This window comes from Physcomitrium patens, chromosome 4 (assembly GCF_059467195.1).
Source record: "Physcomitrium patens ecotype Gransden chromosome 4, ASM5946719v1, whole genome shotgun sequence".
Taxonomy (NCBI): Eukaryota; Viridiplantae; Streptophyta; class Bryopsida; order Funariales; family Funariaceae; genus Physcomitrium; species Physcomitrium patens.
In genome coordinates, this window is record NC_143413.1 from 3566812 (window position 1) to 3580914 (window position 14103).

The 14103-nt window shown below is 39.4% G+C and overlaps 1 protein-coding gene across 4 annotated transcripts; it reads left to right on the top strand.

Annotated features, from left to right (window-relative positions):
* Positions 1-4674: 4674 nt before the first annotated feature.
* LOC112281436 (uncharacterized) lies at positions 4675-10117 on the top strand. 4 transcript variants are annotated; one of them, XM_024517948.3, is made up of 9 exons: positions 4675-4984; positions 5302-5558; positions 6078-6483; positions 6618-6893; positions 7107-7196; positions 7353-8372; positions 8546-8823; positions 9097-9473; positions 9661-10117. In XM_024517948.3, exons 2-8 carry the CDS (start codon positions 5440-5442, stop codon positions 9434-9436), a joined length of 2529 nt encoding a protein of 842 aa, XP_024373716.1. In that variant the 5' UTR covers positions 4675-4984; positions 5302-5439; the 3' UTR covers positions 9437-9473; positions 9661-10117. The 4 variants fall into 4 exon arrangements, with proteins under 4 accessions (XP_024373716.1, XP_024373717.1, XP_090105643.1 ...); XM_024517949.3 differs by having other exon boundaries at positions 6078-6474; XM_090249517.1 differs by lacking the exon at positions 4675-4984 and adding an exon at positions 5801-5920 and having other exon boundaries at positions 5421-5558.
* The last annotated feature ends 3986 nt before the right edge of the window (positions 10118-14103 follow it).

Here is a 14103-nt window from a genome sequence, read left to right on the forward strand (position 1 = left end):
AGTCATGTACATTTCAGCTATAGTCACGTTGAAACCCACCAGTTGAGTTTTATTGTGTAATTTAACCTTGACTAAATAATTAGGATGTAGGTTCACAAGAGGAAGAAGTAGTAGAAGAAGTAGGTATGTTTTAACCTTTACCTGTTCATAGTTTTCAATTTCAGAGCATTTAATTTGTTAATTTCTTTTCATTTCCACGAATTTAATGCATGGGAAGCAACTGACAAGAGAAGTGCGGCTGTGTCATATGTGTATTTGCAGCGTCGTCGTGCAGCCTAGATGCGATTGATTTTGCAACTAGTGGTGAGGAAATCGTAGGGGGTTGTGCAGGAAAACAATAAAACAAACACCAATGGCACAAAGCTCCAGGAGGTTATGCTTTCCAAATCCCAATGTCTGCTAATTTATTACAGCAAATATACACTCACACACACACCACTCCAGACTGTGAACTGATTACGAGATTGTTGTTTAACAGTATTGCTTGGAGGAGTAATCTGTGTGTGCATAATTGCGTTGTTTCAGCTGTCCTGTAAGCTTCGACCGATTAGTTAATGTACTCATACATGCGAGTATGACCATGAGGAAATGATTGAGAAGCTAGTTAACAAAGTGCAGGTGTTTCCAGCATGAGTGTTCCAGGAGCTGCATGATCTACGCAATTCAATAGAAAAAAGGGGTATTGTCCACCTGAGAATCAGCCTGGCTCCTGCGCATGCAACAGTGCGTGAATATCTGCCAGTCAGTTGCTACTGCACACAAGTACGAGGTGATTCTCCTGCCTGGGGCTGCAAATCAGGTTACACAATCTTTGCTGAATTTAGAATAACTGGCACAATTGATACTGTAAGGCTGCCCCGTCTGCAGTAAGCTGCCACGCTTAAAGATGGTTGAGCAGCAGCAGCAGAAGTGTCCAAAGGGAGATTGTCAAAGGTTTTGGCAGTTCGTACGCAGGGAGAGCATATTCCTTACTGAAGTTTACAGCAGAAGAGAAGAATAACTTCTTCAGATTGTAGGCTACTGATGTTGAAGAACCCCACATTCATTAACTCCTCGGGAAGGCATCGAAGTTCACAGCTCAGAATCACTTTTTTCCGCTCAGCATGTACCAGACTGATCCTCTACTGACGCTAATTGGCGCCATGGAGTGAGGAAGAATTCCCTCGTGGATAGGGATCATAGACAGCAGTAGAATCATACATAAGTGAAGTTCCTTGCCAATTTTCACGCCACCACAGGCCTCATACTCAGCAGTACGCAGTTCACAGACCTTATTATATTATCGCATTTCGGGGGGGAAGCCATGTTTCTTTCTCGAGCTGGGACCATTTGGCTGCTCCATTGCTAGCGTCAGCTACTCGCGGAGAAGGCTGGCGATGGCAGACGATGGCGTGAAGCGGTGGTGATGATCATGGTTCTTTGTTGAAGATGTGTCGGAAACAGCTCGTTGCAACACCTACAGCTTCGTACTCCACTATAAAGCCATATCTGTCAAGTCGACTGCCATTGTCAGGTAGCTTAGACTTGTGTCCACACAACGATCAGCTGCGTTTGGAATTAAGCGTGATTTGATGGAAGCATCTTGCCTGTTTGGTAGAGATGATTATGATGGCAGAGCTGCTTAAACAGGAGTATCCGTTTTTGTAGGCTTTCACTGAGAAATTGAGCAGGAAGATGTTGGACATGTGGGATATCACGCTTGAGTGTCTCGGCTTGTCTCGCTTATTCAACTCTGTCCAAAGTACTACTGCTGCATGTCAAATTCGCGCTGTTGCAACCTCGGTGTAGATGTGCAGATAGACAAGCAGTTCTTGAGGGTGCATGTTTGCCATGGTGTTTAAATGTCACTCAGCCAGTATGCAACGGTACAAATTGATGTAGCAAAACTACAAGGGAGTGGCTCCAATAATTTGTAAGTGAATGTTCTACTGGGTTTCGAAGAATGTAATCGAAGACAGTCATGATATGATTGTTGATGTCTCCGTTTGCTGATGTTAGAGACCTTAGAATTCTGAACACGGAGGGAGAGGAATGGGCCATTCATGAAAGGAAACACAAAATTGATCTTGATCATTGCGACATTACCACGACGTTAAGGCAGGAATACATCAAATCTATCTCCTCCTTATTCTTCTCAAGTCTCACGAAAAGTGTGAGACGATAGAAAATTTTCAAACTTCTATCCATTCTCCTTGTTTCTATAATTTTCCCGGAGGCGTGAAGAGAGCAACTAGATGAAGACTACACTTAAGTCGAAGCTGCAAGTCTTCATTCAAAGGATTGTGTCATCAAGCGTGTACTGCCTCGTTTCCATGTGGTTGGTCAGAACAATTGTCTTCACTCTGTTGATTGGGAAGTGCATCCTCATCTGGCTTTTAAGGTTATCATTTTCACTTGTTCGGGAATTCTCACGACTATATCCAAGCGTAGAACTCTTCAACTTGACAGTAGCATCGCCACTATTGACTCGAGCCACGAAACAGTCAATAGAGAAGATGGAAATCTTGATCAGGAGCTCGAAGTGTGATGAGGCAGAGGGTCTGACGACATCACCGTTGTTACCGATTGTGCTCAAGGACCGGGTGCGAGTCTCTGAAGAAAACCGTGAAATGGAAGACAGAGAGAGATTGTTGTACGAGTTCGATAAAATTGTTGCGCCGCAAGTGTCTGCCTTCCAGCTGGGAGAGATCGTCGTACCCAGTGACGACACCAGACAACTAGCGATGTTCCTGAAGTCGAAGCTTAGCGAGACGTGCAACTCGTTGTCCTCAGTGAACATCAGCGATGCTATTTGTGGGCCCATCTGCAACATCAGGACCGAAGAGACAATCAGCCATTGTGTGGACTCATGGGAGGGTTGCAACAACATTACATACGCTTTAGTGTACATTGTGGCTCGCCTTCAGTGTGACAACAAGGTCCATCTCGTCCTTGCCGGCCGGAAAGTGGAGCATTTTCTCGGCTCCAGCGAGTACCGTAACCGGTTCAACCCTCCTCACACGCGATTTGATAAGCGAGAATGGCAGTCTTGGACTCTCGCTTTCTTCGGATCGCTGAGAGAGAGTGCCATCAGTTCGGCACTGGAGCTTCTCGCCCGGGACCCAGTTCATGCTCAAGTGTGGTAGTTTCTTCTTCGGGTGCTTAATCCCTTCATGTACAGTTTGTGAATAATGCTTGATAACATATAATGATGTTATGAGAATAGGACTAGAAATATCGCCGTTGGGTTCTCGAGGTGGTCCCTCTGGTACCTGTAGACGACCTCTACTACCTAAATCGAAGGAAGGCTGTACAGAACAAGTTACGAATGGTTTCGTAACATAGTCCAGGTGCAAGAGAGCGCGTTGACTGGAATCTCCTCTTTGGCCCTAAATTTTACAGAGTGCGAAAAGTTTTTCACATCACAAGTTGCCAAGCTGCACATCACAGTGGTTTTAGAATTGTTTCATGCATCATGTCAATCATGGGATTGCATTTCACTTCGAAAATCTGAAACTGATCCACAGAGGCATCGCTACAGAGTTCTCAAATTAATTCACGGTCTAAAACATTATTTTTAGCCCTCGCCACTCGTTGTGGTTCCTAGAGTTACTGAATGATAATGACGCGAGAGGGGAACGCTGTTTCGTAGCCTCAAATCGGTTTGCGATTCATCCTTCGCAGTATGTGGTAGATACAAGCAGCGGGGATCGGTTCGCTTCGGCTGCGTCCATGATGCTCTCTGGACGAGAACATGATGGCAGAAGCGACCCAGTGGTAGAGAATCATAGCTTGCATCAAGGCGATGCTGGCAACTGAAAACCCTGAACCGCAAACGCCGTCCGTGGTGAGCAGCGAGCATCGAAGCATATTCAGAGGAATCTAGTCCCTACTCTAGATTCAACTCCGCCTTGCTTGAGTTCGAACCTAGAGGTTCACATCTGAAATTATGACCAAGAATGAATGTGGCTCACGGCAATCAGACGTGGAGGTTGAATTGGCGAGTGGACAGCCGGGTCCATTTCCTGTCTGTCGTTAATTAGCTGAGTGGATAAGATGCTTCCAGGTTTTCGTAACTGCCATCACACATTTCGATAGAAAACTTGCTTCATCAGTTACTTCAATGAATGTTGTACAATCCCACCTGAATTCTAGTTCTCTTGATACGAGATCCACCATTAAAACTAATCTCGTTTAGGAACAATGCGATAATGTTAGGTTAGCTTTATAGATATAAATATAAATATGTCTCATGTCTGGGTGCTCTTAGTGTGAGACCCAACAGAATGGATTTGCTTCATTTGTTAAGTAAACAAGGAAGTATTCATTCCCCGAAAAGATTGTCTGTGCCTCAGAGGTCCAGGATCTTGCAAACCCTAAATTCTACGTCCCTCATTAGTTCGGAAAGTATCAAACCGTGAACATCTGCAGTTTATTTCTCTGAGTTCATTTCATTACGGTCGAAAACTAATCTAATGAAACTGCATGTGGGTATTTTGTAGTAAAACATGTTAAATAGAAAAAAACAGTGGAGAAGAAAATCATCGTGAACTCCAAAAAAACCTATGATCCCATCCTATTGTGTGGAATGGAATGTGATGGAGAGATGTAACCGGCGACCCGGCGTTTCGACGGGACGACCCGGCGTTAGAGACCTTCTTTCTGCTCCTCAACAGGCACGATACCACGCCACTCACTCGGGGGCAAAGCGAAAGCGAAAGCCGACGGAGGGAGATTGGTATGGCGCAAGGCTTTCCTGCACTTTTGCCAACACCATCTTTGTGGACAGCATTCGCATCCCCCATCGGACCCACCTTCTCTAAAACCGCCCCCCAGCTCCCACTCGCAATCACCGCTTCACCCCGCCGGCGCACCACCATCAATTGCACCACGATTCGTAGTCCGATTCGTAGTTCCGTGCTGTTAGTCTGAAACTTGGTTTCGTACTGTCGCGAATGCAATCCTCGCCGGGAAACTCCGTGATGTGGTGCTTACTCTAATCTTGGTGAGTGCCTTTCTTCCAGATTTCAATTTGTTTTTTGAGTTTTTGATGTGATTTGTGTAGGGCTTCTTGTCTAAATGTTTCTTTGACTTCGCCCAGTTGGTATTTTATGCTTGGAGTCTTGGTTAAGAATCCGTACTTACTCTGCTTGTGAATATGGAGTGTGAGAGAAAGTGTTGGAGCACCCTGTAGTTGATGAAATTAGCGGATTGTGTGCACAGTTTTTGTTGAGTTTACTAAATACGTCACGGACATGCTATTTGGAATTTGTCTGTATTGTGCACCTTTGATCTCAACCTTGCCGATTGGGTATAACACAGGTTCAGGCAAAGCATTTGTTGATGGTGTGCCCACTGCTTTTAACAAACGTATTAGACTCAAGAAGACCTGGGCCGCAAAATTTTGGGGAAAGAGGATTGGAGGGAAAACAATGTTCCGAGTGAATTAAAGGGGTGAGCATGTGTTGGGTTCGAGGGCGATTGCCCTCTTCCTCGTGCGGATCATGTCAAGCCTTTGGAACCTCCAAAGGTTCCTCTCACAGAGTTTCCGCATCAGGAGTTCGTTTTGGTTTAAACAGGTTTGGCTCTTCCCTTCAAGGCATGTGTTTATTTGTTCCAATTATCCCAAATAAGGCACTGCAGGGGTACGTATCAGAAACTTGAAATGGTATAGACAACATATATGATTAATCTTAACAAATATTCTCTATAATTATCCAGTTTAGTAAATGATGCTAGTCATGCCAGTTTTGATGGTTTGCATAATTTTGAATTCAATTTGTTACGGTATGATGAAGCACGCATGATTGCATGAAAACAGGATCTAAACGATTTCTAAAGCCGCTTGGATTTCTCGATCCCTGTGTAGCGAAGTAGAAGTAATTCTCACAGTCCACTGTTCCCAATGATGAATTCGGGTTTCACTGCAATCGGTAAATAGGTATATCTAGCACAACGCAGCCACGAGCTTCGGACCTCAGCGATGGAAAATTACTCTCTTTGGTTAAATTTTTAAATACAAACTTGTGAAACTATTTGTAGATTCATGACCACCGATTTATTTCGACCGTTGAACCAGTTGGATCTGTATTGTCCAGATGTGCAAATCAAGTCATGACGCCAACAGCTTTCGCTGAGGCACACCTCCGGTCATTTTCGAGTAAAAAAATTGACTCGATGGCCGCTTCATCCCCTTCCGCCATGGGAGAGTTCTCATTTTTCAAGGGGATAACCTTGTATGTTGTGAAGAAGTCGTCTCGAAGACAGGGTATGAGGTGTCGGGTCGTCGTGACAAATATTATGATTGAGAACACCGGAGGAAGTAGAAACCTGGGAGATTTGAAGGGTGCCGAAGAATCATCAGCTAAGAAGCCACAATTGGAGTTGAGGAAACCTGCGCCTACGGTGGATCCCGTTGACACGCCGGTTACGAAACGTGTTCATCGTGTCGATGTGCCTGTTAAAGTTGGCTTGAATGTGCGACCTAAAGTGCAGGTGAGAAATGTGAGTTTCAGTTTCCGATTTTAGATTGAATGAAGAAAAGGTTACCACAGATTTTATATTTTTCTGACCTAATCTGAGTCTGTGATAATTTCCTATTAGACATTTGAACTCTTAAATCTGATTTTTGAAACCAGGTGAGACCCAAAAGGATTTCTGGTCACAGCAAGAACGTGAGAGCTAAGGTTCCAAGATTGTTGACCTCGCACAGGGAGGCTCGTCCTAGATTCTCAAACGCAGTTGCTTGTAGTCCGGAAATACAATCTCTAGTTGCTGCTTTGCGGAAGTCATGGAGACAGTCTCGCAGTATAGACGATGTGATGAAGAAGCACCCCAAACCATTGTCCCCGTTCGACATTACATGTGTGCTAACTGAATTACAACGGCAGCATGATTGGAGATGCACGTTAGAGGTGATTATCTTTTTGTATGTCCCTTCAATGACGTGAACAATTTTGATGGGAGCTATACAATTGTTCCCTGCTTGCTTCCTTGGCACCAGTTACTCTTTCCTTCTCTTATAGCATGCTAACACTAAGACTGTGAAGATGTGCTAGGATGGAATCAACTTCACTTAAATACGTTGCTGATCACTTATTGTTTGTACTCGATGTCCTTATTTGCAGGTGTTTTCATGGTCGAAGAAACAGTCATGGTACTGTCCCAACTCTCGGCTCTACACGCGCCTCATTGGCTTTCTTGGGAGAGAGGGTCGGGTTAGTACGTATCCCTCATACTTGTGACGAGACAATTGTCTTCTTCCACGATGTTTATCTGCTTTGAATGCATACAGGATTAGACGTCAGTTTAGGTTAACTGATCCTATGTAACACTCGCTGCATGTCTGACTCTAGTGCTCTAAAACGATGTAGGTTCACAATGCCACTTTATTATTCCAAGAAATGTTATTAGAGAAATGTCAAGCTGATCAGTACACATACACCGCTCTGGTTAATGCTTACGGGAAAGCCAAGATGTTTGAAGAAGCTCTTGCAGTGTTCAGTCACATGAAAGAGTCAAATGAACCCAACTGTCAACCTAATACTGTGACATGCAATGCGCTTATTGACGCCCTGGTTAAAGGAGGTCTCTACGATCAAGCTATACAAGTCTTTTTTGACATGCGGGATGGTACCAACGGCCTCGAGCATGGATGTGAACCAAATGTTATTACGTATAATGTTCTCATTGACGCTCTCTGCAAAGAAGGACTATTAGATATTGGGATGAAAGTTCTTCAGTATATGAGGGATGGAAACACGGACCAGAGTGTTCAACCAAATTCAGCCACTTACAATACCCTTATTAATGCTTGTGGAAAAGGAGGGCTTTATGAGAAAGCTGAGGAGTTGGTGGACTTGATGGTTGAGCATGGTGTCCAGCCGGATCACATCACGTACACAGCCCTCATTGATGCATATGGGAAGGCTGGTCTTTGGGAGAATGCTGAAAATACATTTAAAGGTATGAAAGGGACTAATGTATCCGTTGACGTAATGGCGTACACGGCCATGATTGATGCATATGGCCGAGAGGGCTTGTACCAAAAAGCTGAGGAGATGTTCAAAATGATGCAGCATTCTGGTTTAAGACCCAATCAGGTCACATACTTGTCACTGATGGAGGCTTATGGAAAGGCCGGCTTGCCAGAAGAGTCCAGAAATGTATTCAACATCATGCGGGAGTCCGGTTACGAAGGTAATGTTTTGATATACAGTTCTCTCATCGATGCCTATGGAAAGGCTGGGAATTACTTGGAAGCTGCTAGAATGCTCGATATGATGAGACGAGCAGGCTGTCAACCAAATCTCATAACGTACTCCGCTATTTTGTCTTCCTGCTGCAAATCCAACTGTTGGGTAGAGGCGCAAGTGCTTCTACGAAGGTTGCAGGTATTTGGGTAGAATTGACTGTTCCACTTTTGATTGGAGCCTTTTTATTATTTCAAATTTTATTGTCTTCTATGCATGCAGATACCTCCCGGTGCTGTCTTCAACTTCATTGTAAGAACGGTAGATAATCTGGGAAGGAGTGTGGTGCACTCACCAATTTGATGGTAATGCAGGTATCAGAATCTGAAATGGAAAGAACTCTGTTCATGCTGATTAATGGATGCGAAATTAATGACAAGCTTTGGGAAGACGTGGCAAACATGTTTAACGGCTTAACCAGGCAGCCTAAGGCGGCACAACTTTCATTCTACAACTCTCTTTTGGATACTCTGTGGACTAGGGGGTTTGGAGAACGAGCCTGTCGTGTCCTTCGACATGCGAAAGAGAAACAAGTGTACGATGATTCGTTTTATATCTTCAGTAAATCGGAATGGTGCCTTGACCTTCACAGGTGAGTTGTATGCACTAATATCACTAGTTACTATTTCAGTATTGTGGAAGCGATTCCTGCAGTAGAATCGCGGGATTCCACATCCATTACAATCGTCACTTCAAAGTCACCCAAACTTTCCCATGTCCTTCGGTCCCTACGAACCTCAAGTTCCTTTCTGTGTAGGCTAGTTGGCGACGCTGTTTACGTCACATTAGTGAACATGAGAGATCTCAAAAGCTGTATCTCATGAGATGAGAAGCTCACAGCACAAACAAACGTTTTGCTCTGCAGATTATCGGTTGGAGGAGCTATTACCATGTTAACAGTCTGGCTTGGAGAACTTCATCATGCATTGGTTTGGGGCGAAGACGCTCCCGAGAGTGTAGTCATTGTTACAGGAAAAGGTTCTCATTCCAAGTCTAAGAGCTCAGTCTTAAAGACACCTGTTGATTTGCAACTAGCGCAGCTTTGTTCGCCCTTCACAGATGTCGTTGGTAATTGCGGTCGTGTCTCTGCATCTGGGGACGACGTGCAAAATTGGCTTCTATCACCTTGCACATCACAACGCCTGAGATTAGTCGATGTGGAATACTGCGACAATAAAGTTGTGTCGTCACGCAGAACCTCTTAAAGAATGTGCTGCTGTACGGTTATTGTGAAGACTCCAGGTATGCATTCTGAGTTTTTCTTTGCTTAAGCACTGATATTTTTAATATTGATTTTCAACTGGAGATGTGTTTGTGAGGATGTTTGTTAGATGCTATCTCAATGCAGTTGTTTTTTCATCAACATCTTGTAGAGTAACGCATTTAAGTCTCAGCTCGACAATCTAACTCATTCACTTGGGTACTGCAGGGCCTACGCCTGTTTAAGGCGTACTGCGAAGGACATTACTTGATCATGGGCTAATAGCTGTTACCCTGCTGAAGTTACATTTTTTGCATGAGTCTAATGACGCATATTTAGGCACTCCTGGTTTCTGAATGTAGAATTTATATCGCTGTTGTTTTATTACATGTACGAGGAGAATTTGTACATTACCCAATTCATTTGTACAATATAGGAACCTTTTCGGTATTTGGTAAGCAGGTATTGAACGTAGATGTACAAAGTGCATAATTTGAAGGTAGTACGTCAGTACAATCTGTATTACCAAGAACTGTTTCGCAACGCCGATGGGAGCTTAGGATGTACTGTGCCATGGCTGGGTCAACCCTTCCAGAGAGTTCATGAAGAATTTTATTGCCTTAACTGGCAGTGGTTTGTACATTAGTCACAGTTAGAGCAGTAAATTCAGCACTATCCTACTCAACTTTTTGGGAATCCCAAGGCTGTGTCATACAAATGATCTGTTTGCTGATAGGCTTTTTAGATATCCAGATAACTTGAAATCGATATTGGTAGAAACCGTTAACGTACAAAATATGCTGAAAATTATCAAACAATTGTTTCATCGTGAATGTTATTGTGCTGAATAAATCATGATGTCAAGATTTTTGTTTAAATTTATAGAATACTACTGGTTTTTTCATACTTTCAAGCTGTTTACTTAGGCCTTATGATTGGATGTACTTAATTTAAAAAAAAAAAAATCAAATCGGTGTTCAACTTGTCAATACAAGTTACACTTCTAATTTATATTTCATCAGAAATTCAGTTGAATACATCCACAAATATAAATTTATGGATGGAAGTTTTCACAATAATTTTGAAGTATTAATACCAAAACCATGTCGTTAGACTGCTCCGATGCTTAATGCTAAAGTACTAATGTAAAAATTTAACGCACCCATTTTTATATGTAGAAATATTTTATTTACTTAACATGACTATGAAAATGTTGAATTGGTTCAGTATAACTATGTTAACAGCATTGACTAAAATGCAAAAAAAGCATTCCCACTTAAAGATGTAAAATTCAGATTGTCATACTGAGTTAAACAAGTCTTAATAAGTAATAATTGGTTTAAGATTTTCAAATATTCAGATTCTTTTAAGTAAAAAGAAATTTGACTTCCAATCCATGCATGTTTATAACATTAATCAAGCAATATTTCAAAAATCAAGAAATTAAACTTTTGTTTGATTTAATAACATAATACAATATATTTTGATATTGAGATCTAATTTTCTATTGACACAAAATTAATATAGCAAAAAAAATTAAACATGATAATATTTAAACTTTCTATATTGTGATATGTTGTATTTTGTATGTGTTTATATATTATATGTATGTATATATATATATATATATATATATATATAACTCAAACTACAAGAGCACTTCATATTGCTATATGCACACTTACAACTTTTGGAGGCTTTTAATTGGCTGGATGTTGTTGCGTGGATTCTACCATGTAATTCAACTATGCAAGGATTAGGAGAAGTAATATGGTCCTACATCCTAAACCTTCAATTGCAATTCTCACAAATGAATCCAACTCAAACACATTAGTCAACTAAAGCGTGGGTATTACCATTGCCATAGAACCAATTAAAGTGCAACACCAAAGGATTTATAGAATCCATATCTTTAAGTGGCTTCATATTCTAGCGTGTCCACTCCTTTCCACCTCAATGGCCAATTTCTCATCAAGAAGACCTCTTTGATGTGAGATTGTGAGAATTTGGGATTGGATTTGATGCTTCTTTGTTTTTCTTTACCAAATGGCGATGAGGTGGTATATATATATATATGTATATGTATGTATGTATGTGTGTGTGTGTGTGTGTGTGTGTGTGTTTTTTTTTAAACAATGGAGTGGTTTATAAAAGAGGAGTTAAGATTTTAGAAATGAAGTGTAAAAATTCTTGTACTTTTGAGTGTCTATCCATTTATTAAAAAAAAGATTTATACTAAGAATATACATTTTTTTTTGCTTATAGCCAATAGAAATGTCAACACTACCCACATTTGAAAACTACTTCTAGGAAAATCTCAATAATCTACTAACCATTTCCATAGCCTCATACTTTAGCTCTCAAATCTTGTGAAATGATATCTATCTTAGTACAAAATAACTCCACAATGTATATAGCAGCACCAATGTTTCATACCACATTTTCTTATCTTTTTCTTTTGCAATATTATTTATCTTTCATTGTATCAATGTTAAAAACTAATAAAAATAATTTGACTAAGAATTTTGTCTTATTGTTGCTTGTCCAAATTGTAGACACTTGCAATTTATTTGCTATTGTCATATTATGTGTATTCTTGCTTGAAAATGTACTAGATACTTAGCTATAGAAGATAAGTAGAAATGTAAGAACAATCCTATCAAGTCTAATAAAATCTTAAATAATCTTAAGTAGACTTTAATAATCCTAATTGAACTTTGACCAATCCGAAATAAATTTAAAAGAAGTTATAAAAGAAACACAAAGAAGACCCAAACTAATCTCGAAGAAAAATAAGAAGAAATCTTTAAAAAATATAAAAATAATCTTTATAGAAATAATAATTATCTTAAAGAAATACTAAAAATAGAAATTCTAATATAATCCTAATTAAAATCCTAATTTAATCTTAATAAAATCTTAGGTCAAATCCTAATTTAAACCTTAATTGAACCTTAATCAAATCCTATGTCAAACCCTAATAAAATCCTAATGAAATCCTAAATCCTAAACAAATCCTAAACAAGTTTAAGACCAAATCCCAAACAAATCCTAAACCAAAGCCTAATCAAAGCCTAGATCTTAAACAAACTCTTAATAAATCCTATAGCAAATAGAACCTCAACAACTAATAATCAAACCATTGATATTAATTTGAAATTTTCACACTTCTTAATGTCTTAGTTAAAGACAAGCACAAGAAAGATGAAATCAATTGCACTTACCAATTGAAAAAAATGCAAGATAATCCAATCGGGTGTTAAGTAGCCTCCTACTCCAATCTAAATGTTGAACTTCTAATGCCAATATCTCCTTCTTGAACCATTGAATTGCTCCAAAATTTCACCTAAAATGTTGAGAATCGAGTCTAGTATTCACACAACAAAAGTTTATTTCAATCCAATTGATATATCGCTGAAGATCTTAATAATATTCAGTAACCCTCAAACTCCAATTTCTAAGACCTCAACCCACAAAAACCTCCACACACTTTGATCTAATTGTTTGATTGAATCAAAATTTTCACACATTCACAATTAGTACACCAATACACTATCCAAAATTCATCCAAACACATATTACAAAACTCAAGAAATTCTCAAACTTGTAAATATATTTTTATTTCTCAAAATCTAAACCAACCGAGAACATCTCTTATTTTAAAAATCTCCCAAAAACTCAATATTGATTCAATTGATATAAAACCAATGCCTAAAAATATCTCCTCAAGTTTGCTCTCAAATCCCACTTTTTGATCCATCAAAAAATTCCAAAATTACCATATGGATGTAATTTTATGAATCAAGGTTTGATTTTGACCCAAGTTGACTATTGGTCCTATTTGAGTATCAATTTTTGGTAATTTGAGGTAAGTTTTATTTTATCCTATTTTAAACTCTTTTTTAAACATGCCTATATCAATTTCTTACATGATTTATTTTAATTTGGCTTAATTATGCCTCTACCAAGTAAATAGAAGTTCCTTCGATAAAAAAGCAATATTAAGACTAAATCTTTTATTACCTTTCTTTCTTTTATTCTTATTTTTTTACTACATCTTTTTTCTAAGCTCTTCTATAATAACATCCATATTTTTATTTTTCACTATATAGTTGTGTTTCTAGACAACAACGACCAGGATAAGGACTTAACCATATTCTTGATAAGAATGACGACTGTTGTTAGTTCTAACAATTGTCAATGGTAGTGAAAATTATTGAGGTTGAAGTGTTGTTCTTCACAAAACATGATTCAAATCTAATGTGAGTATGGCAAACCAAGCATTATGGTGAAGGTTTGTTTATATAGCTTAATATTGTCAATGACACATAAATGTGCAATTTCAACCTGCTTGTAGATCTTCTTCAATGCATAGTGAGAGATTAATTACTTGAAATCTTAAAAGATGTCACTATAAGGAGTTGAATTGAAAAATATTAAGATACATATCTTTTCATAAGAAATTTGTAACATATACTCTTCAGACATACTCTTAATGCAAATTTTCATGCACTAGCATACATTAAATAAATCAAACTTGTTTGATCCAAGATATTTCTTAAATGTATAGTACATGGTTTTTGCTATGGAGCTCATAAAGTTTTCAAAGTGGTAAATCTTGTTTATCTAAACAACAAAGAATAATTCCTTACATGTATCAATGCATATTTT